This window comes from Triticum aestivum, chromosome 2D (assembly GCF_018294505.1).
Source record: "Triticum aestivum cultivar Chinese Spring chromosome 2D, IWGSC CS RefSeq v2.1, whole genome shotgun sequence".
In the NCBI taxonomy this organism is placed as follows: Eukaryota; Viridiplantae; Streptophyta; class Magnoliopsida; order Poales; family Poaceae; genus Triticum; species Triticum aestivum.
The window spans coordinates 646,028,427-646,053,980 of record NC_057799.1 but is presented as its reverse complement, the minus strand read 5'-3'; the positions used below and the strand labels follow the sequence as shown (position 1 = coordinate 646,053,980).

At 48.1% G+C, this 25,554-nt stretch overlaps 1 protein-coding gene across 1 annotated transcript; it reads right to left on the bottom strand.

The window, feature by feature from the left end:
• Positions 1–1,879: 1,879 nt before the first annotated feature.
• LOC123050759 (uncharacterized) lies at positions 1,880–3,202 on the bottom strand. Its single transcript, XM_044473498.1, has 3 exons — positions 2,986–3,202; positions 2,766–2,841; positions 1,880–2,634 (listed from the first exon to the last, which is right to left on the bottom strand). The coding sequence occupies exons 1-3, from the start codon at positions 3,063–3,065 to the stop codon at positions 2,101–2,103; spliced, it is 690 nt and encodes a 229-aa protein (XP_044329433.1). The 5' UTR covers positions 3,066–3,202; the 3' UTR covers positions 1,880–2,100.
• Between the last annotated feature and the right edge of the window lie 22,352 nt (positions 3,203–25,554).

Below are 25,554 nucleotides of genomic sequence, written 5' to 3'. Positions count from 1 at the left end.
CCTCATCAATGAGATCAGCTTGTTCAGGTTTTCAATCGCATTTTTCTTATAAACTGGATAAATCTTTTGGCATTACGGTCATTTTGAGTAATATAAATAATATATTCATGTTCCATAATCCTCCCACCCCCCGTTTTATATTCTAGAAAAGGAGGCTAGATCAGTTCGTGAGCAAGTTGACATGCCTGCACTGTGTACAACTGATGCCATGTCACCGATGAAAATTGAGTTCGCATCATATTTCTGCCGACTGGGCACAGATTTTAAGCAAGGCGAAATGAAAACAGAGCGTTATGCTGCAGTTCGAGTTCCCAGAAGACCATAATCCATGTGATTAAGTTGTTACAATGAAGGCAAACATCATTCTAGAGACAGTAACATCGCATATATTAACAAAACATTCAGACACTTCGCACACAAAATTAGGCTGCTTAACAATTAAAGCAGAAATATTTCCCACGGGAAGACTTACAAGTTATCAAGTTATAGCAGTAATGAAAGTAGAAATACATCTAGACATGACTTGTCATATAAATATTCCAGATATAACTGGGCAGAGGGTACCATACTTTACTCATGAGCACCATCAAACGTCTCTGCATCACAATTATCACCAATTTCATATAAAGAAAATAACAATTGTCACCAATTTAATTTTTTCTCATAAGTACCAGTCGTATGTACATATTTTTTTTACCAACATTAAATACGGATTGGAGACGTGGAGAACACAATGATCGATTCGAGTGTTTGACAAAAAACTACCACATTTGAGGCTTCCGTCCCACAGAAGACAGAACTACCACTTTTTTAAAAGTGGCCGAAAACTACCAAAAAATTGGAATCTCGTGACTAAAATCTACCACTTTCAGAAAATGGCCAGGTTAGACGATTTAAACGCGTTTGTGACATGCAAAGCCTGTCTATCAAGGCTGACGTGGCGGGAAAGTCAACTCTGTTATTTCGGACCGCTAAATTGACCGTTATGACAGGTGGACCCCACACGTCAGCATCACCTTCTTCCTCCTCTCTCTTTGGCATTTCGACAAACACCTTACCAACAGTATAGCAGCACACCGGTGGTAGCTCTTTGGACCGCAGCACATCGACGAGTTGCTGCCGCCTGGCGCGCGACCGGGCCGCCGCCGAGTCGCCGGTGTCGTTACTCACGTGCTTGTGTTAGTGGTGGTAGTCCAGAGGCCGAGCTTCGCGGGGTGGTGGTCGGTGATGGCCTCAGGAGAGCCATGGGGCGGCGCAGGCAGGAGGACGGTGGGAGGCGGCGGAGCTGGATGGAGCACGGGACAAGGAGGAGGCCACCGACGATGCACTCGACAGTGAGGGCCAGCAACACATCAGCGGCAGGAGGGAGGCGATGGTGGCGGATGGCAAGGAAGGCAAGCAGCTCGGCCCTGGCGTTAGGCCGGGGTCACGGAGGAGATGCAGGAGGACCGCAGGGCGAGGCAGGGAGGAGGCGGTTGGGCCCGCCATGGCAGGCGGTGGACGGAGCAGAGGCAAGGCAGGGCGAGCTCACCGCGTAAGAAGTGAAGGCAGGGAGGAAGGGAAAAGGAGAGGTGGCAAGGCGCGGCGGGGCTGAGGAGCTCGTCGGTGGAGAGAGGGAGGTCCGGCAGGTCTTCCCCCACGGCAGAGGTGCACATGAGGTGTTCGCTAAAATTCCAAAGAGAGAGAGAGATGAGGAGGAAGAAGAAGGTGATGTTGACGTGTAGTCCCCACCTATCATAATGGTCAACTTATAATGGTAAAAAATAAATGGAGTCGACTTTTCCGCCACGTCAGCCCTGATAGACGGGCCCCGCATGTCATAAACGCGTTTAAATCGTCTAAGCCAGCCATTTTCTGAAAGTGGTAGTTTTTAGTCACGAGATTCCCATTTTTTGTTAGTTACCAGTCACATTTTTTAAAGTGGTAATCCTGTGGGACGCGAACCCCAAATGTGGTAGTTTTTTTTGTCAAACACTCGATCGATTCAGACTACGTCAAGGAAGTCTCCTCCTAGCAAGGAGCGTATATATCTCTTCCTAAACGAGGGCATCTCCTAACAATTCAGTCTGCATACGGCTATCCCAGCTATATTTACACCTCTCACGTTAGAGTTCCTCTTCGTGGCCCTCTCTTTTCCCGACCGAAGTTAGGACATCTGTCTAACTGGAAGGGCTCCTCAAGCATCTCCCTCCTGAAGTAATCCTTTCTACGTGGGTCCCAGTCCCATCGATGCTTCTCATGGTAGAGTTCCTCTTCATGCTCCTTCTTCCCACACCCAAGTTGTACGTGGTTTGGGTGCAAAATCTTGGATTCATCCGGACAAAGCGCACAGCTGCTTTTGAAGCGGCACAACGGCTCTTCTGTAGTGAGAGACACAAGGGGCAGAGAATAAGCTAGGAATGGACCAAGTTGCGTAGCGTGACTGCGTGAGCGATAGTAGAACCTACTTAGGATAGTGCATGATTTGATGATGAGTCTGCGTGGACACTGGATGAAACGTAGCTCAGCAAAGAACCTCTCCTCATCGTCATCGTCTTCCTTGCGGCGGGCAAAGAAGTTGAGGTGGTACCAGATATCGTCCCTGAAACCAGTGCTGGCAACCTTGGGCTGGTCAGGAGACCAGAACTCGGCATCCTGCATGCATATATAGATATAAGACATGGAGTACTAATTAAAGCGGTAGTGCATGTATATGCAAGAATGGATCGAGATGGAGAGAAGACTAGTGGTAGCCTGCGGATGGGTTGGAGTAGTATTGTACGTACCGGGTGCTTGGAGTTGTAATGTTTGAGGGCATGGAGGGCGAGACCGAGACGGCAAGTGTGAAAGTTGTCGAACTCTCTGCTGTCAAAGGAAACAATTAATAATAAAAAAACAGGGATTCAATATAATCATAATGGATGGAACAAATGTCTTGTCTTGGAAATAAGAAGAAACAAGAAGGTATTAAAGTTTTCATGAGATTTGGGTCGCGTACATACGTACTCTGGTGTGCAAGGGTGACGCGCATCAAGAGGGGGGAGATCAAATGGAGGTAAAACCCTTGGGATCATACGCCGCGCCATCCAATCCACAGCAGCATCTGCCGAGGGGAAGAGAACCAGGCTCCCATGGAGTCGATGGATGGATCCTCCTGCTGTGCGTGCTGCCTTCCTTTCGTCGTCTGCGTCGTCGGTCGCGGTCTGATAGATCGATAGCTAGCCCACCGATTGGATCTTCTGTATATATAGATACTTGATCTAATTGTAGGCCGGAAGAAAGAGAGAGAGAGAGAAGCCAATACGTACACGGAATCGATCGGGAATCCTAATCGGAGGCGGATCTAGACGGGGCGTTTAAAAAAAAAACTACCCAGAAATCGTGATTGATTGATTCTGATTTTTTAACTGATTGATTCATATTAAATCTGACGCTTCTTCGTCAAGCCCTTTCCCATGCGGATCGATCGATCGAAAGCCCAGCCGTCAGCACTTCGCCGGGCATATGGGCAAACCCCCTCTGATCCCTAATCTTCTCTGATCGGTTATTTTGTGAGAGTACATCCTTAAAAAAAAAGGTTATTTTGTCCGAGTACATCCTGGTGGAGATAGTTGTTAGAAAAAACATCCTGCTGGAGATGGCACGATGTGCACCCATGCCAGCGGACCCATTCGAGGGCGGCAGCGTGCCCGTCGGTTTCACCATGCTCTCGCACGTTCCCGGATTGAACTTCTACCAGAGGAGATGTAAGGAGGGAGATGGTGTATGCGGTCCATCTATCACTCTAGAACTCGAATTTGAGTGGCAATGTCGATTACAAGGAAAGATACATGAATTGGGGATTGGGACAGAATAACAGTAGCCGTCGCCGCCGGGGTTCCGTGATCCACTAGGTACCCTGTCTTCTGGTGAGCTGCGCCTTAAGTTTGTGTGGGTGCAGACTGCAGAGTGGCCGCCACCCACTCGGGCTCGTTGTAGCGTCGGTTGAGCTCGCATGCGCGGCTCTAGGCCGTGCCTTGTCTGCGGGTGGGGTCGTCTCGTCAGTGGCGCTGACATCCCCTCCTTTGCATGAGGCTTGTCCCCAAGCCTCAGCGTTCGGGAAGCGATCTTATAGGGCAGCATTGTCCTCCCAGGTGCGCCCTACGGCTGCGCCAGCGGACCATTCGACCTGGACTTGCTCGATCATCGCCTCACGTTTCTTGCGCCAGCGCGACTGGATGATCTTCATTGGTACCAAAAGTTCATCGGTGCAAATGGAAAGTTCAAATGTAAGAGGCATACCAGGGAGGAGGGCCTTCCGGAGTTGCGATACGTGGAAGACTGGATGCACAGTCACATGTGGTGGCAGTTGGAGCTTGTACGCCACCTCATTAATGCATTGGATGATCGGGAACGGTTCCTAGTAATTGAACGAGAGTTTATGGTTGGCACGAGGGGTAACGGATGTCTGAACATACGGCCACAGTCTGAGGTACACCTGATCTCCGACGGCAAGGTGCATTCTGACCGGTGTTTGTCTACCTAGGTCTTCATGCATTGCCGTGCTCTGTTGAGGTGCTGTTGGATCAGATCCAGGATCACGACACGCTCCTCGAGCCATGCCTTGAGCGACGGTACAGAGCAAGCAGAAGTTGAAGAAAGCCCCCATTGCCGTGGCTCATAGCCAAACATTGCTTTAAACGTGCTCATTCCAATGGCTGAGTGCAGAGAGGAGTTGTACCAGAATTGAGCAAGGGGAGTCCAGAAGCTCAGCGTCGCGGGCAAGCTTGAGTAAAACAGCGCAGGAACGTCTCAATGCATTGGTTGGCGCACTTTGACTGGCCGTCTGTTTGAGGATGGTTGGTTGTGCTCAATCAAAGTTCTGTACATGCATACTTGAAAAGCTCTTGCCAAAAGTCACTGGTGAAAACAGGGTCTCGATGAGACGCAATTGCTTGGGGAAGTCCATGGATCTTGATATCTGGTTCATATAGAACTGAGCTACCTTGGGTGATGTGTAAGGATGGGCTAGCCGCAAAAAGTAAGCAAACTTGGAGTGCTTGTCCAAAGTGACCCACAAGTAATTGAAAGATCCGGACTGGGGTAGGCCACCTATGAAATCCATAGTGATGAGCTCCCAGGTTGCACTTGGTATTGGCAAAGGCATAAGCAAACCTAGGGAAGCGTATATGTCTGGCTTAGCCTGCTGCCACACAGATCAGTACTTGACATAGTGTAATATGTGACTTTTCATGTTAGGCCAAGCAAAAAGACGACGGATCCTAGAGTACGTTGTTGGAAACCCCGAGTCACTGCCCAAGGCACTGTTGTGGAACGCTCTAATGATGGGTTCTTCTAATACAGTTGATCCCCCAAGCCAAATGCGATCTCTGAATTTTAGGATGCCTTGCTGTAGAAAAAAATCGTCCTTTGGGATCTGCCCTGATGGCCAATTGCTCTAGGAGGCAAAGGCCTTGGGGGTTGTTGTTGTAGGTGGCAATGAGCTCATCGAGCCAGGCTGGTTGGCAAGAAATGACTGTGGCGAGGACCTCTGATGGCGGTGCGCGCGACAGGCATCGATAGCCTAGTTGTCAGAGCCCTTCCTGTAGCGAATTTGGTAACGCAGCCCAGTAATTTTGTGAAAGCTTTTTGTTGCCAGGGCGTTGTCAGTATTTACTCTTCCAAATGCACCAAACTCCACTGGTTAGTCAAGATGATGAATTCAACGTGTTGAGGTATGGTCTCTGATGGGGATATAACTATTGGGTATGACCCGCCCAGGAGGGGCCGGGCCATACCACTGGCGGTTCATAATGACAAGGCCCATGAAGATGTTGAAGATGGCGGTTCACGAAACAGGCTTACTGAAGGCCCGAAACCCAAAGGCGACTTGAGGCCCACAGGTGTGAACCGCCATATATGTATGACTTGTATTGTAAGGCATGCGTAGTTAGTCACCGAGCCGGACACATTGTGTATGAGCCGGCCGAGACTCCGTGAGCCGCCGGGCGTCAACCTGTGTATATAAAGGGACGACCCGACGGCGGTTTAGGGCAAGAAACAAGAGATCGAGAACTAGGTCAAGCGTATTCGCTCCCTGGTAATCCAAACCCTAGCAATACAATCCCAAACTGGAGTAGGCCTTTACCTTCACCGCAAGGGGCCGAACCAGTATAAAGTCTCTGTGTCCTTTGTCCCGTTTAACCCCTTTAAGCTAACCTAGCTGCGATGGCTCCACGACTAAGTCCTTCTGCTAGGACATCTGCCGTGACAATTCCACGACAGTTGACGCCCACCGTGGGGCCAGCGCACGGTGGTTTCGAGTTCTTGAAGGGCAAATTTGAAGGGATCAAGGGATACGATGTGGGCCGGATGACCAAGAGTCGTCGCGGCAAGCTCTACATCAATGATGTAGCCTGGGGCCCCGAGGCCGGCTCAATCGAGTACGGGTACCGGGTCCCCTTCGGCGGAATCCACGTCTTCATCGGCAAGATCGGTGAGTCGGGCCCTGAGCCGGACATCTGCACCGACATCATCAAGACGACTCAGCGTGCACGACCCGCCCGAGTTCAACCCGCCATGAAGTGTGCCTTTGTTGGTTTCATCCATGGGGCAGAAGTTGAAGAAGGATCTATGTCCGGTGGTGAGACGGCCATCTACTCTGATGATGAGTCGTCCACGGGCGAGATTGATTCATCGTATCAACTACAAGACGGCCGGCTTGGGGGCTGTTCCGATGGCGATAGTATTCCGGACCCCTATGAGCCGCCGAGCAGGGTTGCGATCTTCATGGCCGGTACACAACCGGCGCTGGGTTCAACAACTGTCGCGGCCATGACCTCCAATTCAACGGCTACGGCGGCGACTGGTGCTAGTGGCACGGCGCCACTAGTAGAAAACATGGCTTAGGTCACAGGACAGTTTTCACATTAGTCCCGGTTCAGTCACGAACCGGGACTAATGTGAGCATTGGTCCCGGTTCGTGCGGCCAGGGACCTGCCGGGCGTCGTGGGGGCATTGGTCCCGGTTCGTCCGGACCCTTTGGTCCCGGTTGGTGGGACAAACCGGGACCAATGGGCCACGCTCCTGGCCCACCACCCTTTAGTCCCGGTTCCTACCACAAACCGGGACTAAAGGCCTGGTCCTAGTTGCGGCCAGTGTTTAGTCCCACCTCGCCAACCGAAGGGCGCTCACATCAGTTTATAAGGCCGTCCCTCTCTGCCTTGTTGAGCTTCTCTTAAAGTGAAAATAGATGCCCTTATACAGGGAATTTGACCTAAATTCACACTAAATTTCATAGAAATTTATTATGAATTTAGGTTGAATTTTCTCTATAAGCGCATCTATGTTCATTTTTTTATATTTATAAAATAAGTAAACCTTAATAAAATAAATAAACCTTAATAAAATAAAATAAAATAAACTATAGTAACTATAATAAATAAACCTTAATAAATTAAGTAAAAAATAGCAGCAGTAAAATAAATAAAAATAGCAGCAGTAAAATAAATAAAAATAAAATAATTAAAGTAAAATACATAAGTAATTAGAAATAAAATAAATAAGTTTTTTGTTGTAAGTAGAAACAAAACAAAACAAATAAAGCAAAAGAGAAAAAAAACAGAGGAAAAAAATTATGCCACCTACTGGGCCACCACGGCCTGAATACAACTAGAAACCCATCCATGGGCCAGGATTCAGGCCCGTAGAATGCCCAGTAGGCCCCACAGGCAAAGAGAACAGTTAGGCCCGAAAGCCTGCAGTTGAGAGGAGTTTGAGAGGCTGGGCGCAGCAGCGCTTATAAACCACTCTTGAGCTCTCTCAACTAGCGAGGTGGGACTAAACTTTTGACGCGGGGCAGCACAAGGCCTTTGGTCCCGGTTGGTGCCACCAACCGGGACTAAAGGGGGCATTGGTCCCGGTTCGTGGCACCAACCGGGACCAAAGGCCTTTAGTCCCGGTTGGTGCCACCAACCGGGACCAATGAGTTCCCTATATATACCCCATCGCCATAGCAGAGCACTCCAGAGTGCTCTGTTTTTTCTGGCCGGCGAGGGGAGGGCATTTGGGTGCTCTAGCTCACCTCCTATGCACATGAGGTGTTCGATGAAATGTCTGAGCCACACTAGTTAATCTTTGTCCTCTTGAAACTCGACCTCCGAGCTCCAATTTCCCTGAGATTTGTCTAGGTTTAGCGGTCCGTCACGTCCCGTCCCCGTCTTCACCGCCGTCGATCGCCCGCGCCGATCTCGTCGCCAGCACCACCGTGGTGAAAGGAAAAAATTCTTACTTTAGATAGTTACTTGTCTAATTTTGTTACTTTTATTATTCCTTATTACATAGTGCGATGGTTTTGGTATCCGCCCCCGTCGGCCCTCGTCCTGTCTGTGATTCGGATGTGGTATATATTATCTTTTTATAACTATTTGGTTCATTTATTGTTTATGACAAATATACCGACCAACGTGACATAGATTTTATTTATCTAGGAGGTGGTTGAACCGGAAATTCTAACCGACCCTATTGTCGAGAGGTTAAATTTAGTTGAATAAGAAAACAATTACTTGAAAGAAAAAATAAAAAAATTGAGGAGGAGAAGATGATATTGGAGTTGCATGTTGCGGATGTCGTCGATGATCACAAGATCAAGATGGATGCAATGCGCTTGAAGATTAGAAAGATTAGAAAATATGCCATTCATACCGAGGCTTGGTATCATTATGCCGTTGGATCAATTGTTACCTTGGTTGTGATTATGATTGCATTTGTTTTCGCATTGAAATGTTTTACATAGTTTCAATGTATGGTTTAATTAATTAGATGCTCTGGAGAGCTATATATATGTTGTTAGATGAGAACTATGTATGTACTTTGGTTCTAATGTGATGATGAACTTCTATTAATTTGGTCACTTAATTATCTATTCATGATGTTCTGTAATGGTTTTTGACACACTTAATTATATATAATGCACGCAGATGAACCGGCAATGGATGTACGGTGACAGACACACCTCCGAGTACATTAAGGGCGTGCATGATTTTCTTGAAGTGGCTGAGGCAAACAAGCAGAATGGTTTTATGTGTTGTCCATGCCCTATATGTGGGAATACGAAGTCTTACTCTGACCGGAAAATCCTTCACACCCACCTGCTTTACAAGGGTTTCATGCCACACTATAATGTTTGGACGAGGCACGGAGAAATAGGGGTTATGATGGAAGACGGCGAAGAAGAAGAGGACGATGACAACTATGTGCCCCCTGAATACGGTGATGCTGCAACGGGGGAAGCTGCTGAAGATCAAGAGGAACCAGACGATGTGCCCAATGATGCTGCAAGGGGGGAAGCTGCTGAAGATCAAGAGGAACCAGTGCCCGATGATGATGATCTCCGCCGGGTCATAGTCGATGCAAGGACGCAATGTGAAAGTCAAAAGGAGAAGCTGAAGTTCGATCGCATGTTAGAGGATCACAAAAAAGGGTTGTACTCCAATTGCGAAGATGGCAACACAAAGCTCGGTACCGTACTGGAATTGCTGCAGTGGAAGGCAGAGAATGCTGTGCCTGACGAAGGATTTGAGAAGCTATTGAAGAAGAAGCTTCCAAAGGATAACGAATTGCCCGACAGTACACACGCAGCAAAGAAGGTCGTATGCCCTCTAGGATTGGAGGTGCAGAAGATACATGCATGCCCTAATGACTGCATCCTCTACCGCGGTGCGTACAAGGATCTGAACGCATGCCTGGTATGCGGTGCATTGCGGTATAAGATCAGACGAGATGACCCTGGTGATGTTGACGGCGAGCCCCCCAGGAAGAGGGTTCCTGCGAAGGTGATGTGGTATGCTCCTATAATACCACGGTTGAAACGTCTGTTCAGAAACAAAGAGCATGCCAAGTTGATGCGATGGCACAGTGAGGACCGTAAGAAAGACGGGAAGTTGAGAGCACCCGCTGACGGGTCGCAGTGGAGAAAAATCGAGAGAAAGTACTGGGCTGAGTTTGCAGCTGACCCAAGGAACGTATGGTTTGGTTTAAGCGCGGATGGCATTAATCCTTTCGGGGAGCAGAGCAGCAATCACAACACCTGGCCCGTGACTCTATGTATGTATAACCTTCCTCCTTGGATGTGCATGAAGCGGAAGTTCATTATGATGCCAGTTCTCATCCAAGGCCCTAAGCAACCCGGCAACGACATTGATGTGTACCTAAGGCCATTAGTTGAAGAACTTTTACAGCTGTGGAATGGAAACGGTGTACGTACGTGGGATGAGCACAAACAGGAGGAATTTAACCTGCACGCGTTGCTGTTTGTAACCATCAACGATTGGCCCGCTCTCAGTAACCTTTCAGGACAGACAAACAAGGGATACCATGCATGCACGCACTGTTTAGATGACACTGAAAGTATATACCTGGACAAAAGCAGGAATAATGTGTACCTGGGCCATCATCGATTTCTTCCGACCAACCATCAATGTCGAAAGAAAGGCAAGCATTTCAAAGGCGAGGCAGATCACCGGAAGAAGCCCGCCATGCGTACCGGTGATCACGTACTTGCTATGGTCAATGATTTACACGTAATGTTTGGAAAGGGTCCCGGCGGACTAGCTGTTCCGAATGACGATGAGGGACACGCACCCATGTGGAAGAAGAAATCTATATTTTGGGACCTACCCTACTGGAAAGAGCTAGAGGTCCGCTCTTCAATCGACGTGATGCACGTGACGAAGAACCTTTGCGTGAACCTGCTAGGCTTCTTGGGCGTGTATGGGAAGACAAAAGATACACCTGAGGCACGGGAGGACCTGCAACGTTTGCACGAAAAAGACGGCATGCCTCCGAAGCAGTATGAAGGTCCTGCCAGCTACGCTCTTACGAAAGAAGAGAAAGAAATCTTCTTTGAATGCCTGCTCAGTATGAAGGTCCCGACTGGCTTCTCGTCGAATATAAAGGGAATAATAAATACGCCAGAGAAAAAGTTCCAGAACCTAAAGTCTCATGACTGCCACGTGATTATGACGCAACTGCTTCCGGTTGCATTGAGGGGGCTTCTACCGGAAAACGTCCGATTAGCCATTGTGAAGCTATGTGCATTCCTCAATGCAATCTCTCAGAAGGTGATCGATCCAGAAATCATACCAAGGCTAAGGAGTGATGTGGCGCAATGTCTTGTCAGTTTCGAGCTGGTGTTCCCACCATCCTTCTTCAATATCATGACGCACGTCCTAGTTCATCTAGTCGACGAGATTGTCATTCTGGGGCCCGTATTTCTACACAATATGTTCCCCTTTGAGAGGTTCATGGGAGTCCTAAAGGAATATGTCCGTAACCGCGCTAGGCCAGAAGGAAGCATCTCCATGGGCCATCAAACAGAGGATGTCATTGGGTTTTGTGTTGACTTCATTCCTGGCCTTAAGAAGATAGGTCTCCCTAAATCGCGGTATGAGGGGAGACTGACTGGAAAAGGCACGCTTGGAGGGGGGACTCAATAATATGCAGGGACGGATATTCTTGGTCTCAAGCACACTACACAGTTCTACAGAACTCTACCTTGGTGACACCGTATGTCGATGAACACAAGAACAGTCTGCGCTCCAAACACCCGGAGAAGTGTGACGACTGGATTACATGTGAACACATCAGGACTTTCAGCAGTTGGTTGGAAACACGTCTCAGAGGTGACACCACTGTTTGTGATGAGTTGTACTCGTTGTCCAGGGGACCATCTTCGACTGTATTGACTTACAAAGGATACGAGATAAATGGGAATACATTTTACACGATCGCCCAAGATCAAAAGAGCACCAACCAAAACAGCGGTGTCCGCTTTGATGCAGCAACCGAGAGGGGAAAGGACACATATTATGGTTACATAATGGACATATGGGAACTTGACTACGGACATGATTTTAAGGTCCCTTTGTTTAAGTGCAAATGGGTCAATCTGTCAGGAGGCGGGGTACAGGTAGACCCACAGTATGGAATGACAACAGTGGATCTGAACAATCTTGGGTACACTGACGAACCGTTCGTCCTAGCCCATGATGTGGAACAGGTTATCTATGTGAAGGACATGTCTACCAGACCGAGGAAACGAAAAGATAAGGAAGCGAATACATCATACGATGAGCCAAAGCGCCACATAGTTCTTTAAGGAAAAAGGGACATTGTGGGAGTGGAGGGCAAGACAGACATGTCTGAAGATTATGAAAAGTTTCATGAAATTCCACCCTTCAAAGTCAAGGCTGACCCAAGCATCCTGATAAACGATGTAGATTATCCATGGTTACGGTGCAATAAGAAAATGACACAAGCGAAGAAAAAGTGAAGACTTTCTCCCGCAACTATTATGATGATACCATGCCAACTTTGTAATAGATGAGTATGATACCATTGTCCGTTTTGTATAAGAAGTGCATCTAGTTTTTGCCGTAACCCTCTCAACTTTCTTGCACATGCTATGTGGATGAAATGATGAATACCATGCCAACTTTCAACCTTCTCAGAGTTCATTTGAAATGCTTTTCAATTTTAGGGTCTTATAGCTCAAAATAATTAGTAAATGCATGAAAAATAACAGGCCAAAAATTAAAAATTATGCCACCTACTGGGCCACCACGGCCTGAATACGATTAGAAAGCCATCCATGGGCCAGGATTCAGGCCCGCAGAAGGCCCAGTAGGCCCACAGGCATGTACAGAGAGGTTAGGCCCGTAAGCCTGCTTTAGAGAGGAGCTCGACAGCTCAGGCGCACCGCACCTTATAAACAGATGCAGCTCTCTCTCAGCTAGCGAGGTGGGACTAAACTCACCACCACGCTGCTGTGCAAGGCCATTGGTCCCGGTTGGTGGCACGAACCGGGACCAATTCCACCCTTTGGTCCCTGTTGGTGCCACGAACCGGTACTAATGAGGCTGTGGCCCCACGAGCACCTTTAGTACCGGTTCGTGGCACGAACCGGTACTAGAGTTCCTTACTAAGCAGTTTTTTAGTCCCACCTCGCTAGCTGAGAGGCACTACGAGCGGTTTATAAGCCCTGAGTGCAGAGACGATGAAGAAGAGGCTTTATGCTCACGTTGCTTAGCTTCAAGCCTTGAGGAATAAGGTAGACTACATGGAGCTATGTGCAGTGCAGTCTACACTATTCCGAAAGGCTTGAAGCAAATCAACGAGCATTGCGCCTCTTTTTTATTTTTAATAACTTATTACAACTCCAGACTTCTTGTGTTCCGACAAAATAAAATAAACTTTAATAAAATTTATGAAACTAAAATTAACAAAGTATTTTCTGTTCAAAACATTATAAGAAACCTCTATTATTATTGAAACTAAAATCATATAAAATTGATGCAACTAAAATTATCAAAGTATTTTCTGTTCAAAATCATTAAAAGCAAAAAGAATGTTCATAAAGAACTTTTTTGATAGAAACTTTAATAGCAAAAAGAATTATCATAAAGTAAAATAAATAAGTAATTAGAAACAAAATAAAATAAAATAAGTAAGTTTTTTGTTGTAAGTAGAAACAAAACAAAATAAATAAAGCAAAAAAGAAAAAAAAAAAACTAAATACAGCAAAAAAAATTCATAAAGAACTTTTTCTGATAGAAACTTTAATAGCAAAAAGAATTATCATAAAGTAAAATAAATAATTAATTAGAAACAAAATAAAATAAAATAAATAAGTTTTTTGTTGTAAGTAGAAACAAAACAAAATAAATAAAGCAAAAAAGAAAACAAAAAAACTAAATACAGCAAAAAAAATTGTTAGGGCGCTGCCCGCTTAGCCTTCCAACCCTCAGATTTGCAAATACAGGCCCAGAAGGGCTAGGAGGCTAAACGGGCAGCGCGCCAAAGTTAGGCCCAGAAGCCTGCTATAGAGAGGAGTTCGAAACAGCAGCCGCGCCGCGGCATTTAAACTGGTGCGGGCGCCCCTCGGCTAGCGAGGTGGGACTAAACTTTTGGCCGCGATGCGGACAGCAAAAAAAATTGTTGGGGCGCTGCCTGCTGGGCCCTCCAACCCTCGGGTTTGCAAATACAGGCCCAGAAGGGCTAGAGGGCTCAACGGGCAGCGCGCCAAAGTTAGGCCCAGAAGCCTGCTATAGAGAGGAGTTCGAGACAGCAGCCGCAGCGGGGCTTATAAACCACTCCGAGCCCCTCTCAACTAGCGAGGTGGGACTAAAATTTTGGCCGCGACGCATGCAGCAAGAGGCCTTTGGTCCCGGTTGGTGCCACCAACCGGGACTAAAGGTGGGGCATTGGTCCCGGTTCGTGGCACCAACCGGGACCAATGCCCCCCCTTTAGTCCCGGTTGGTGCCACCAACCGGGACCAAAGGCCGCCGCTTCCCGCCCTTTGCGCTGCTGAAAAGGGACCTTTTGTCCCGGTTGGTGGCACCAACCGGGACTGAAGGGTGGCATTGGTCCCGGTTGGTGCCACGAACCGGGACCAATGCCCTTGCTATATAACCAGGACTTGTGAAAATTTCAGATCTCCGTCGCCTCCCTCGCCAGTTGCCCCCGCCGCCAGGCTGCCCAAATCGCTCGTGCGCTCCTCGTCGCCATCGCCGCCGCCGGCCGCCATCCCCGTCTCCCCGTGCCCCTGCCCCGCGCCCGAGCCCACGCCGGCTGCCGCCCCGTGCCCCTGCCCCGTCCCCGAGCACGCACGGCCGCGCCCCTGCGCCCCGGCCCGCCCCCACCATTGTCGTCGTCGCCGGAGCCCGCCCCCACTGCCTCGACGCCGCCCCTCCTCCCCGTTCGGTCCGGCTCCGGCGACCCCCTTTCCTCCCTGTCCCCTCGATCCTCTTCATATAATTTTTTTTCATATGCATATGTTGATTATATGGATGGATGGATGATGTATATGTTCATTATATGGATGGATGGATGATGTATGCTTTTTTTCATATAATTTTTTAGGCAGATTTTTAGAAAATTTTAGGCAGATTTTTAGAATTTTTTTGTATGTATGTTATGTTTATATGTATGTATGTATGTATGTTCATATGTATGTATGTTTATATGCAAAGCATATGCAAAAAAATGTATGAATGGTCATATGCAAAGAAAAATGTATGTTCATATAAAAAGGAAAATAAGAAGAGGAAGAAAGGAGAAGAAGAGGAGAGGAAGAATAGGAGAAATAAATAAGAAGAGGAAAAAAGAAGAAAAAGAAGAGGAGAAGAAGAAAAAAGGAATAGAAGAGAAGAAGAAAAAATAGAAAAAATTCTATTTTTTCTTCTTCTCTCCTCTATTCCTTTCTTCTTCTCCTCTTTTTTCTTCTTCTTTTTTTCTTCGATCTTCTCCTCTATTCCTTTTCTTCTTCTCCTCTTTTTATTTCTTCTTCGTTTTCTTATGTTTTATCGGGTCTGTCGTCGTCGATATACCCCTCTCCCGATAACTTCAACACGAGGGGGGGTCGATATACCCCCTCCCCGCCGATAATATTATTTTCCCATGTACGTATGTCGTCGTTGTCGATATAACCCCCTCCCGATAGCTTCAACACGTGGGGTGGGGGTCGATATACCCCCTCCCCGATAACATTATTTTCCCATGTATGTATGTCGTCGTTGTCGATATATATAACTCCCTCCCAGATAACTTCGACATGATGGACGGTCGATATTTATACCCCCTCTCGACCATGATAACTTATACCACGGGAGCACCCCCCGGCCCTCTCGCTCGACCAAAACTCTCGAGGACACCCAAACCCTAGAAAAAAATGATGTCGGTCTCCTACCCCCTCCCGCCGCGCCCCTACCCTTGAAGCGTTGCCTAGGCCACCCCAAACCCGGAATAAGCTAGGTCTACGTTTGCACTAATATATCCACCTGGTGTCATGTTTGTGTAATAATTGCCATGTTGTAATATTTGCAGAAACAATGGAGCACGGACGAGACGAGCAAGCAGAAGAGGTGTTGGGGGACATAATCTTAGCCGGAGGTGATATCTTGTCGTATCTTAACGACAATGATGGTCTGGAAGAACAGGGTGAAGAAGCAGGCTACGGTGATCGAAGAGTGGAGGAGGAAAGACATGATTATGATGGCTCCGGTGACCCAATGCTGGTGCAAGAAGGAGCCCGTGGTGACGGCTCCGGTGACCGAACAGAGTCCGGCCAGGTAAATATATTAGTTAAGCCTGTGCTGACTAGCTAATTGATGCATTCATTGTTTTGGTATGTACACATATTAATTAACACTCGTCTTTCTTCTTTTTTCTAGCCCTCCGGATCGAGCACAACTGCGGTAAAGAGACGAGGCCCGAAGAGAAAGTTGCGCTCGGATGAAAGGTTTGAGATCACAGCAATCGCGCGCGACGGCCAACCGATTGAACCCATCCGGACAAAGGATGCATTTGCTGCTCAGTGCGGGGTTCTAGTTAGGGACAAGATCCCGATCAGCATCCAGCAATGGTATAAGCCTAAGAAGGAAGACCCTGAGGTGTCTTATGTCAATGATATGCAGAAAGATGATCTTTGGACTGAGTTGAAGGCAAATTTCACCCTACCGCCAGAGGAGGATCCGGAGAAGCCAGTTATAGAGCAATTAATCAAGTCTCATGCTCTTAAGAAGATGGCAGACCTATTCAGGAGGTGGAAGAATGAGCTGAAAACGTTTGTCGACAAAGAAGAGACACCAGAATTCATCGGCCAGTATGAGAAGATCAGAGATCACTGGCCCGCATTTGTGGCCCACAAGACATCGGAAAAGAGTAAGAAGATGTCAGCGACAAACAAGAAGAATGCTGCAAAGAAGAAGCTTCACCATCGCACAGGGTCAGGTGGCTACCTCAAAGCCCGACCTAAGTGGGCCAAGGCTGAGAATGATCTGCTTGAAAAAGGGATCGAACCACAGACAATGAACTGGACAGACCGTTGCCGGACTTGGTTCTTCGGGGCTGGCGGAACCTTGGACCCTATATCAGGGAGGTGCATTTGGACGAACGAGCTTTTGAGAATACCAATCAAGAAGATTCAGCAATATATCGATGCAGCGCAGCAAGGGACGTTCGTTCCAGACAGAGAGAACGACGAGCTCACAATGGCCCTCGGGAATCCTGAGCACCCTGGACGGACACGAGGCACGCTAGGCTCTGTTCCGTGGAAGGCTGGTTTTCCGGACGCGGGCGGTTACAAAGGCCAGGAGAGGAGGAAAAAAGTGGAGCAGATCCAAATTCAGAAGCTGCACGAAAGGGTTCAAGCGCTAGAGGAACGAGACGGCAATCGACATGCCGAAACTGTCCCCGAAGCTACACCGCCATCTCAGCGGAGAAGCAGCGTGGCTTCCACCGAGCTGCTTCAGCTGGAGCATGCGGCTCCTGCTAGCTACCCCGTGGATGCTATCACGGAGTCTCAACATTGCCACCTTATGGCGGAATGGCAGAACTTCAAAGTCAAGGCGGCTGTTGGCTCTGTTTTACCTCCTGAACCCGGCGCAACCTACCACTGCCGGCCGATTCCAGAAGGATATGCTAGGGTGATGGTGGATGAAATAACGGAGGGATTTGAGGAGCTCCAGCTTGACCACCCTACGGGTGAAGGGGAGACTCGGCTGGGTTCTGCTCTGAAGACTCCATGCCTATGGCGGAAGGAGCTCATCAAGCTTCCGAACTGGACGGCTCCGGCGAGTAAGGGCACTCCGCCTCCTCCTCCGCCTCCTCCTCCGGCGAGTGATCAGGGCACTCAGCCTCCTTCTCCGGCGCGTGGCGGCACTCCGCCTCCTTCTCCGCCAGCACCGGCGCGCCAGAGCAGCCAGCCTCCTCCTTCTCCGCCTTGTCAGCAAGGGCGGAAGAGACCCGCCGCTGCTGCGGCTGCTCCGGCGCGTCATAGTCCTTCTCCTCCGCCTCGTAAGCAAGGAAAGAAGACAACTGCAGCCGCTCCGTCTGCTTTGCCGGCGTCTAGCAGTACAGCTGCCAGAGGCGGGAGGCAATACAGATTCGGTCCTTCTCTGAAGACTCCAAAGAAGTTACCATACGAGAGGACCGAGGAGGAAACCAGGAAGATCGCGCGAGCCGAAGTGACAAACTTCTTTGAAGGGGTGAAAGCAAAGAAACATCCACCTCCGGAGGAGAAGGTAGATCCGGTGAAAGCAAAGCGCACTCTGGCTGCCTTGACAAAACCACCAAAGTCTCCGCCGAGAGGCAACTATGAGCGCATTCTTGCAAAGACATATGCCGAAGCGGAGCGGTCGGGAAGTACTGTCAGTGATCAAAGGTTAAAAGAACGACGAGCTGGGAAAAAAATTTCCCAGCTCGGCGAACAAGCGAACCAATCGTGCCCCCCGCTCAAGGTGTCAAAAGACATCGTCGCTCATGATCCGAGTATGGTGCCCGGTTATAGCAATCTTGGAGATTACCTGCCCGACGATGTACATTATGAAATCATGGAGGTGGACGAACACAAATACCATTACGGGAAGCCTCTCGTCAAAGATGAAAGATCTCTAACAACGATGATGCGAAGACTACATGATTGGTACATGAAAACCTGCAGAGAGTCTGATGGGATGGATCCTTTAACGCTGAGAGTTAAACCGGAGCATGACCTCGTTGGAATTGATCTGCTGAATGTTCCATTTGAGGATTTCTTCCAGTTTTACAATCAAAAGGCCCTCGATAAAACAACGATCACTTGCTACTGTCTGTAAGTAGTACTACTTCTGTCATTAAGTCTCTCTATATAGGTCAGCTCTTTCATTGCATGTATTTATAATTATCCTCACTATATTATCCAGATTGAAGATCGCCGAATTGAAGAAAAGACAAATCGGTGATATTGGGTTCATTAACACAAATCTCATAGATGCATATACGGTTGGAAAACATCCCAAAGAAGCCGAGGCCAACTTGCTACAATCGTTGGTATTAAATCAAAACAAAGATATAATACTCTTTCCTTACAACTTCAAGTGAGTGTTACTGTCTTGTGCATATTCAGTTTCCCTTATTAGTCCAGGTTATGGTAATGTAATTGATGACTTATGCATGCATGCACAGCTTCCACTATATTCTCCTAGAGATTAAGCTTGAGCAGGGAGTAGTAACCGTCTTAGACTCGAGACGAAAAGATCCCCAGGACTATGCGAACATGACTCAAATGCTCGAGAAGTAAGTTAAATCGATCATTATCCACCATATAAGCAACTTTGTTCATTTCCTGATATCAAGTAATTGTTTTCTTTGTCTGGCAGGGTTTGGAGAAAATTCACCTCAAAAGCTCCGGGACTGCCGAAGAAGCTGCAATTTAATCACCCGAAAGTAAGTACTATTGTAGCATGTTCCGCGCATCTCCTAGTGATTCAAGCGCTAGTTTCATCAATACCATTTAGCATGCTTGCTTATCAGTTTGATTGACCTCTATTTCTTGTAAAGTGGTTGCGGCAGGAACCCGGGAATAATACTGTGGATACTACGTTTGCGAGTCCATCCGCTACATGACCTGTGAGCGGGGCTACACTGAAGAACAATATGAAGTGCGTAAGCAATAATATTCACAATTTTATTTTATTACCATCATTTGTGTTGAGTTTCATTTATTCATATATATATATATATATATATATATATATATATATGTATTGACCCCCTTCTTCAAATTAGATGTTTCGGAAGCGGGATGAACTCCTAGCACCAGATCGTATGCGAGGAATTCAAGAGGAATTGGCGGCATTCTTCCTTGACCACGTGATCGCTGAAAACGGAGAATACTATGTGGACCCTGTGTTCCTACAATTTAATTAGGAGATTGTATTGTAAGAGATAATTATTGTATATATGTAGCCGGTAGTGTCGGATAGATATACGAGAACTTGTTGTTCGACCAATATCTCGGAGAAGGAGAGGTGGTCGATATCACTTCTCTCTGTATGCATATGTTCAGGACGATCTTCTGTTTCCTTCATTTGATTACTAGCTAGCGTTTCTACTCCTCTCCATACGTATATAGTACGTAGCGTCGACCAAGCACGGAGATAAGAGAGGACACTTATCTCTATTAATTAGCTAGCTAACACAATATATGAAACACCTAAATTAACCCCCCAAAACCCCTAAGCCACCCCCTTTAAAAAAACCTCAGCTCCTGCCAGCTGCTGATGCGTGGATGCCTATTGGTCCCGGTTGGTGACACCAACCGGGACAAAAGGTCCTGCCTATTGGTCCTGGTTGGCGGCACCAACCGGGACAAAAGGCCCCCCTGCCTGGGCTGGCAGCAGCGGCCACGTGGAGGACCTTCTGTCCCGGTTCGTGTAAGAATCGGGACTAAAGGGTTAGGGCTTTAGTAACGACCCTTTAGTCCCGGTTCGAGAACCGGGACAAAAGGCCCTTACAAACCGGGGTAAAAGCCCCTTTTCCTACTAGTGCGCGCCCGCCGGCTCAAGTTTTGACAGAGTCATTGGAAGCTTTGGCGACTCTGATGGGGGTGGAGGTAACCCCGGATAACCAAGAACAGCACAAAGTGGATGTGGCGAAGTTACGAGATGAGATAGCTCAAGCCAAGGAGGAGCTCGCGGCTGAGAACATCAGGATGGCCATGGAGCGGGCTGCTTTGGACGCCCAGGCATAGCAGATTCAAGCGAATTCCTTCTGGCTCACATTGGATCAGAATGCTTCAAACGAGATCATGAGGAGGAGGCACCAGAGTCATCTACCCCCGGTTTATGAGCCAAGGAACCTCTTCAACACACCTGGAGCAGGAATCAGTGACCCGTCGGTGGTGAACCGGGCGGTCGAAGCGGCTGGGACTGGAGCGCCGGTTCAGCCACGAGCAGTGGACCCGCCACGTTTGAATAACACTCCGCCTCAATATGTTCCGACGCCTCCGGGTCACTATTCTAACCCTTTGGACAATATGATTGCTGCGGCAACACGATTGGCGGCTCTACCAGTTGAAGGCGAATCTCCAACGGCGATCGAGACACGGACGGCCAGAGAGCTTCTCCAGACGGTTGTGGCTCAACAGGCGGCCTATTCTTACAGCCGCGAGCGGATTCACTCAACCCCTCGTCCAAGCCGGAGTTATAGCAGGCACATTGACTCGCCGGAAGTTTCATGCAGTGAACAGCACCGTAACCAGCCTCGGGGACATGACCCGGTGCGCGGTGGTGCCAATGCTAAGACTTTAGTGGATCAGGGCAGAGCGCGTCGGGAGGCCGAGCTGGTGGCTCAGCAAATGACTCATCAATATTCTCTGGTTTATCAGTCAGCTTCGGTGGAGGCAGGCGTAACCTCTAGAACCTTGGGTGTGCCATGTCTAGTACCGGCTCTGTGTAACGACTGTTTGCCCAAGGATTTCAAGGGTCCTCGTAAGGTGCCTAACTACACAGCAGATCAGCCCCCTGAAGCCTGGATCGAAAGTTATGAGATGGCGATGGAGATGCTGGACGTCGGCGATGCTGCATGTGCTAAGTATTTCACCATGATGTTGGATGGGACGACTCGTACTTGGTTGAAAGGGCTGCGTGCTAACTCCATTGGATCATGGGCTGAGCTAAAAGCCCGGTTTATCCAGAACTTTAAAGATACGTGCAAGCAGCCTATGTCAATCGTGGATTTGGACTCTTGTGTCCAAGGCGATGGCGAGTCAACAACCCATTGGGTGCGCCGCGTCTCAGCCATCCTACACTCATCGGATCGTATCAATGCCGGTTCTGTAGTCCTGATGTTGGAGAAGAATTGTCGTTTCATGCCCCTTAAGTAGAAACTAGGGCGGCTTAAGCGCCACTTCAGTGACATGAGGGAGCTAATGGCGGCTCTCGTCAAGTATGCTGACTCTGATAGTACCAAGGATCCCGAGTCTGATGATGAAAAGCCGGGAAAGGGAAAGAAGAGCGGCAACACGAAAGGGCAGCAACATAACCCGGCGAGTCAGGGTGGCAACGGTAAGCGCAAGGCTGATGGTAATATGGATTTTGTGGCCAACACCAATACACAGAATAATAATCAGCGCCGCAAGGGGAAACCGCCCCCTCGGTTTGGAGGGCCAAAATTCAATCTTGAGGCGATGATGAATCAGCCCTGCCCGAAGCATGGTACGCGGGAAAAGCCGGCCACTCACCTCTAGAAGGATTGCTTCATTATGAGGGAATATAGAAATTCCAATTTTTTCCAGAACAATCATGGGCCGGACGGCGGCTCAGGATCCGGCTCTCACGGTCCTGGTTATGGTGGTGGCGGCTCTAATTCCGGTTTTCATGGCCAAGGCAATCAAGGTGGTTTTAATCAACAGTCTGGTCAGGGGAATCAGTAGCAGCAGTCTGGTTATCAGAGTAACCCGAAGCAGTTGAATAGTGGACGGTACCACGTTTTCACCACAATTTTATGCAAGCGGGATCAGAAACTCCATAAGAGGGCAGTGAACGCAGTTGAGCCGGCGATTCCCCATTACTTGCAATGGTCTGAACACCCAATTCTCTGGAGTCGTGAGGATCACCCGCCCCGGGTTGACAATCCGGGTCATTTGGCTCTGGTGGTGGCGCCTCAGGTTGGGGGGTACAGATTTACCAAGGTACTCATGGATGGGGGCAGTAGCATCAATATTTTGTATTATGAAACTTTCCGTCGCATGAGCTTAACTGACAAAGATCTTAAGCCGTCAAACACTGTCTTTCACGGCGTGGTGCCCGGTAAGTCGGCATATCCAGTGGGCAAAATATCTTTGGAGGTTGCCTTTGGAGATGATCATGATTCCAGATCTGAGTCGTTGACTTTTGAGGTTGTTAAAATCAAGAGCCCTTATCATGCTCTGTTTGGGTGGCCGGCTTATGCTAAATTCATGGCAAGGCCTTGTTATGTTTATTTGCTGCTTAAGATGCCGGGTCACAAGGGCACCATCACAGTGCATGGAAGCTGGAAGATAGCCTTGGAGTGTGAAGAAGGCGATGCTGCTTATGCTGAGTCTGTCTGTGCAACAGAAGAATTGAAATTTTACAAGGATAATGTTGACCCGGTGGATATGACATCTTTGAAGAAGCCAACCACAAAGCATGACCCCCTATTGAAATTAAAGTCGGTGGATGATACTAAGCTAGTTGACTTCGTTCCTGGCGATTCATCCAAGCAGTTCAACATCAGTGCTAATCTGGATCAGAAATAGGAAAGCGCACTCATCGAGTTCATCCGTGAGAACCGGGACATCTTTGCATGGAAACCTTCAGACATGCCAGGTGTATCGAGGGAACTCGCTGAGCACACTCTCAATATTGATCAAAAGTTTAAACCGGCCAAGCAATTCCTTCGTCATTTCAATGAAGAGAGGCGCAAGGCCATTGGTGAAGAAGTGGCCCGGCTCTTGGCGGCTGGGTTTATTATCAAAGTTTTTCATCCTGAGTGGTTGGCTAACCCGGTGCTTGTACTTAAGAAAAATGGTACTTGGCGTATGTGTGTGGATTACACAGACTTAAACAAGGCCTGTCCGGCAGATCCCTTTGCTCTCCCCCGAATTGATCAAATTATTGATGCTACGGCGGGTTGTGAGCGTTTGAGCTTTTTGGATGCTTATTCTGGTTATCATCGGATCAAGATGGCAGTTAAGGACCAGGAGAAGACAGCTTTCATCACTCCCTTTGGAGCCTTCTGTTATGTGTCTATGCCTTTTGGGCTCAAGAGTGCCCAGGCGACTTACCAGCGGTGTGTGCAAAATTGTCTCCATAATCAGATTGGGTGCAATGTTCACGCTTATGTGGATGATATTGTGGTAAAATCCAGGAAGAAGGAGACTCTGATAGATGATTTGAAAGAGACCTTTGACAATCTCCGGGTCTACAAGATGATGCTTAACCCGGCCAAGTGTGTCTTTGGTGTACCAGCAGGCAAGCTCTTAGGCTTTCTGGTTTCTGAACGGGGTATTGAAACTAATCCGAAGAAAATAAAGGCCACCACTTCCCTGGCTAAGCCGGCATGTATCAATGATGTTCAGCGTCTGGCGGGTCGTATTGCGTCCTTAAGCCGGTTCATAAGCCGGTTGGGTGAAAAGGCTATCCCTTTGTACCAGCTGATGAAGAAGACAGATCATTTTGTCTGGACTGATGCTACTGATCAGGCATTTGAGGCCTTGAAGAAACAGTTAGCTGGGCCGCCGGTTCTTGCTGCTCCCATTGATAAAAAGCCTTTGTTGTTATATGTGGCTGCTAATAGCAGAGCCGTCAGTGTGGCAATTGTGGTGGAACGAAAGGAAGCAGGCAAGGAACATCCGGCTCAGCGGCCGGTTTACTACATCAGTGAGGTGCTCATTGAGTCCAAGCAGAGGTATCCGCATTGGCAGAAGCTTGTATATGGGGTGTTCATGGCTAGTCAAAAGCTCAAGCAATATTTTCTGGGTCATCCCATCACTGTGGTCAGTTCTGCTCCCTTAGGGGATATTATTCAAAACAGAGAGGCCACAAGCCGGATAGCCAAGTGGGCCATTGAGCTTGGACCCCATGGTTTGAAGTATATGCCTCGCACAGCTATCAAGTCTCAAGCACTGGTGGATTTCATCAATGATTGGACAGAATTGCAGATGGCTGAGGAGAATCTGGATAGCAAATATTGGACTATTCACTTTGATGGATCGAGGAAGTTGGAAGGCTCGGGGGCTGGAGTTATCTTGACTTCCCCACGAGGTGATAAATTTTGTTATGTTTTAAGGTTGATGTTCCCTTGTACTAACAATGCAGCTGAGTATGAGGCCTTGCTCCATGGTCTTCGGACGGCTAAGGAGATGAACTTAAGCCGGGTGAGTTGTTTTGGTGACTCAGATTTGGTAGCTCAGCAAGTTTCTGGCACTTGGGATTCTAAGGACCCACTCATGGCGGCTTATCGACGAGAGGTTGTGCTATTGCTGGTCATTTCAAGGGCTATCAGGTGGAGCATGTTGATTGAAGAAAAAATGAGGCGACTGATGCTTTGAGCCGGTTGGGATCTCAGCGTAAGCCGGTGCCACCCAATATTTTCCTTGATATTCTGCATAACTCTTCAGTCAAAATGCCTATAGAGGAAGATCTTGCTATTCCTGACCCGGAGGCACAGCTGGTGGCGGCTCTTCATGCTATTCCTGATTGGACACTTCCATATTTGGCATATATGACCCGGGGCGAGTTACCCGAAGATGAAACTTTGGCCAGGCAGGTAACCCGGCGGCCTAAGTCAATGACTATTGTCAGTGGAGAGTTGCATCATCGCAGTGTTATGGGGGCGTTTCAACGTTGTGTTTCTCCACAAGAAGGTCGTGAGATCCTACGAGAGATTCATGAAGGAGATTGTGGTCATCATGCCGGCTCTAAGTCTCTCGTGGCCAAGGCTTTTCGTCATGGATTTTATTGGCTGACGGCTCATGCTGATGCAGAAGATTTGGTCAGTAAATGTGACGGTTGTCAGAAATTTTCAAGACGAGCTCACGTACCGGCTCAAGAATTGAGGATGATTCCAATTGCTTGACCATTTGCAGTCTGGGGGATTGATATGGTTGGGCCTTTCAAACAGTCCAAGGATAAAAAGAGCTACCTTTTCATGGCGGTTGACAAATTCACAAAGTGGGTTGAAGCAGAGCCGGTTAGTAAGTGTGACGCGGCAACAGCGGTTCAATTCATCAAAAATGTGATTTTCCGTTTTGG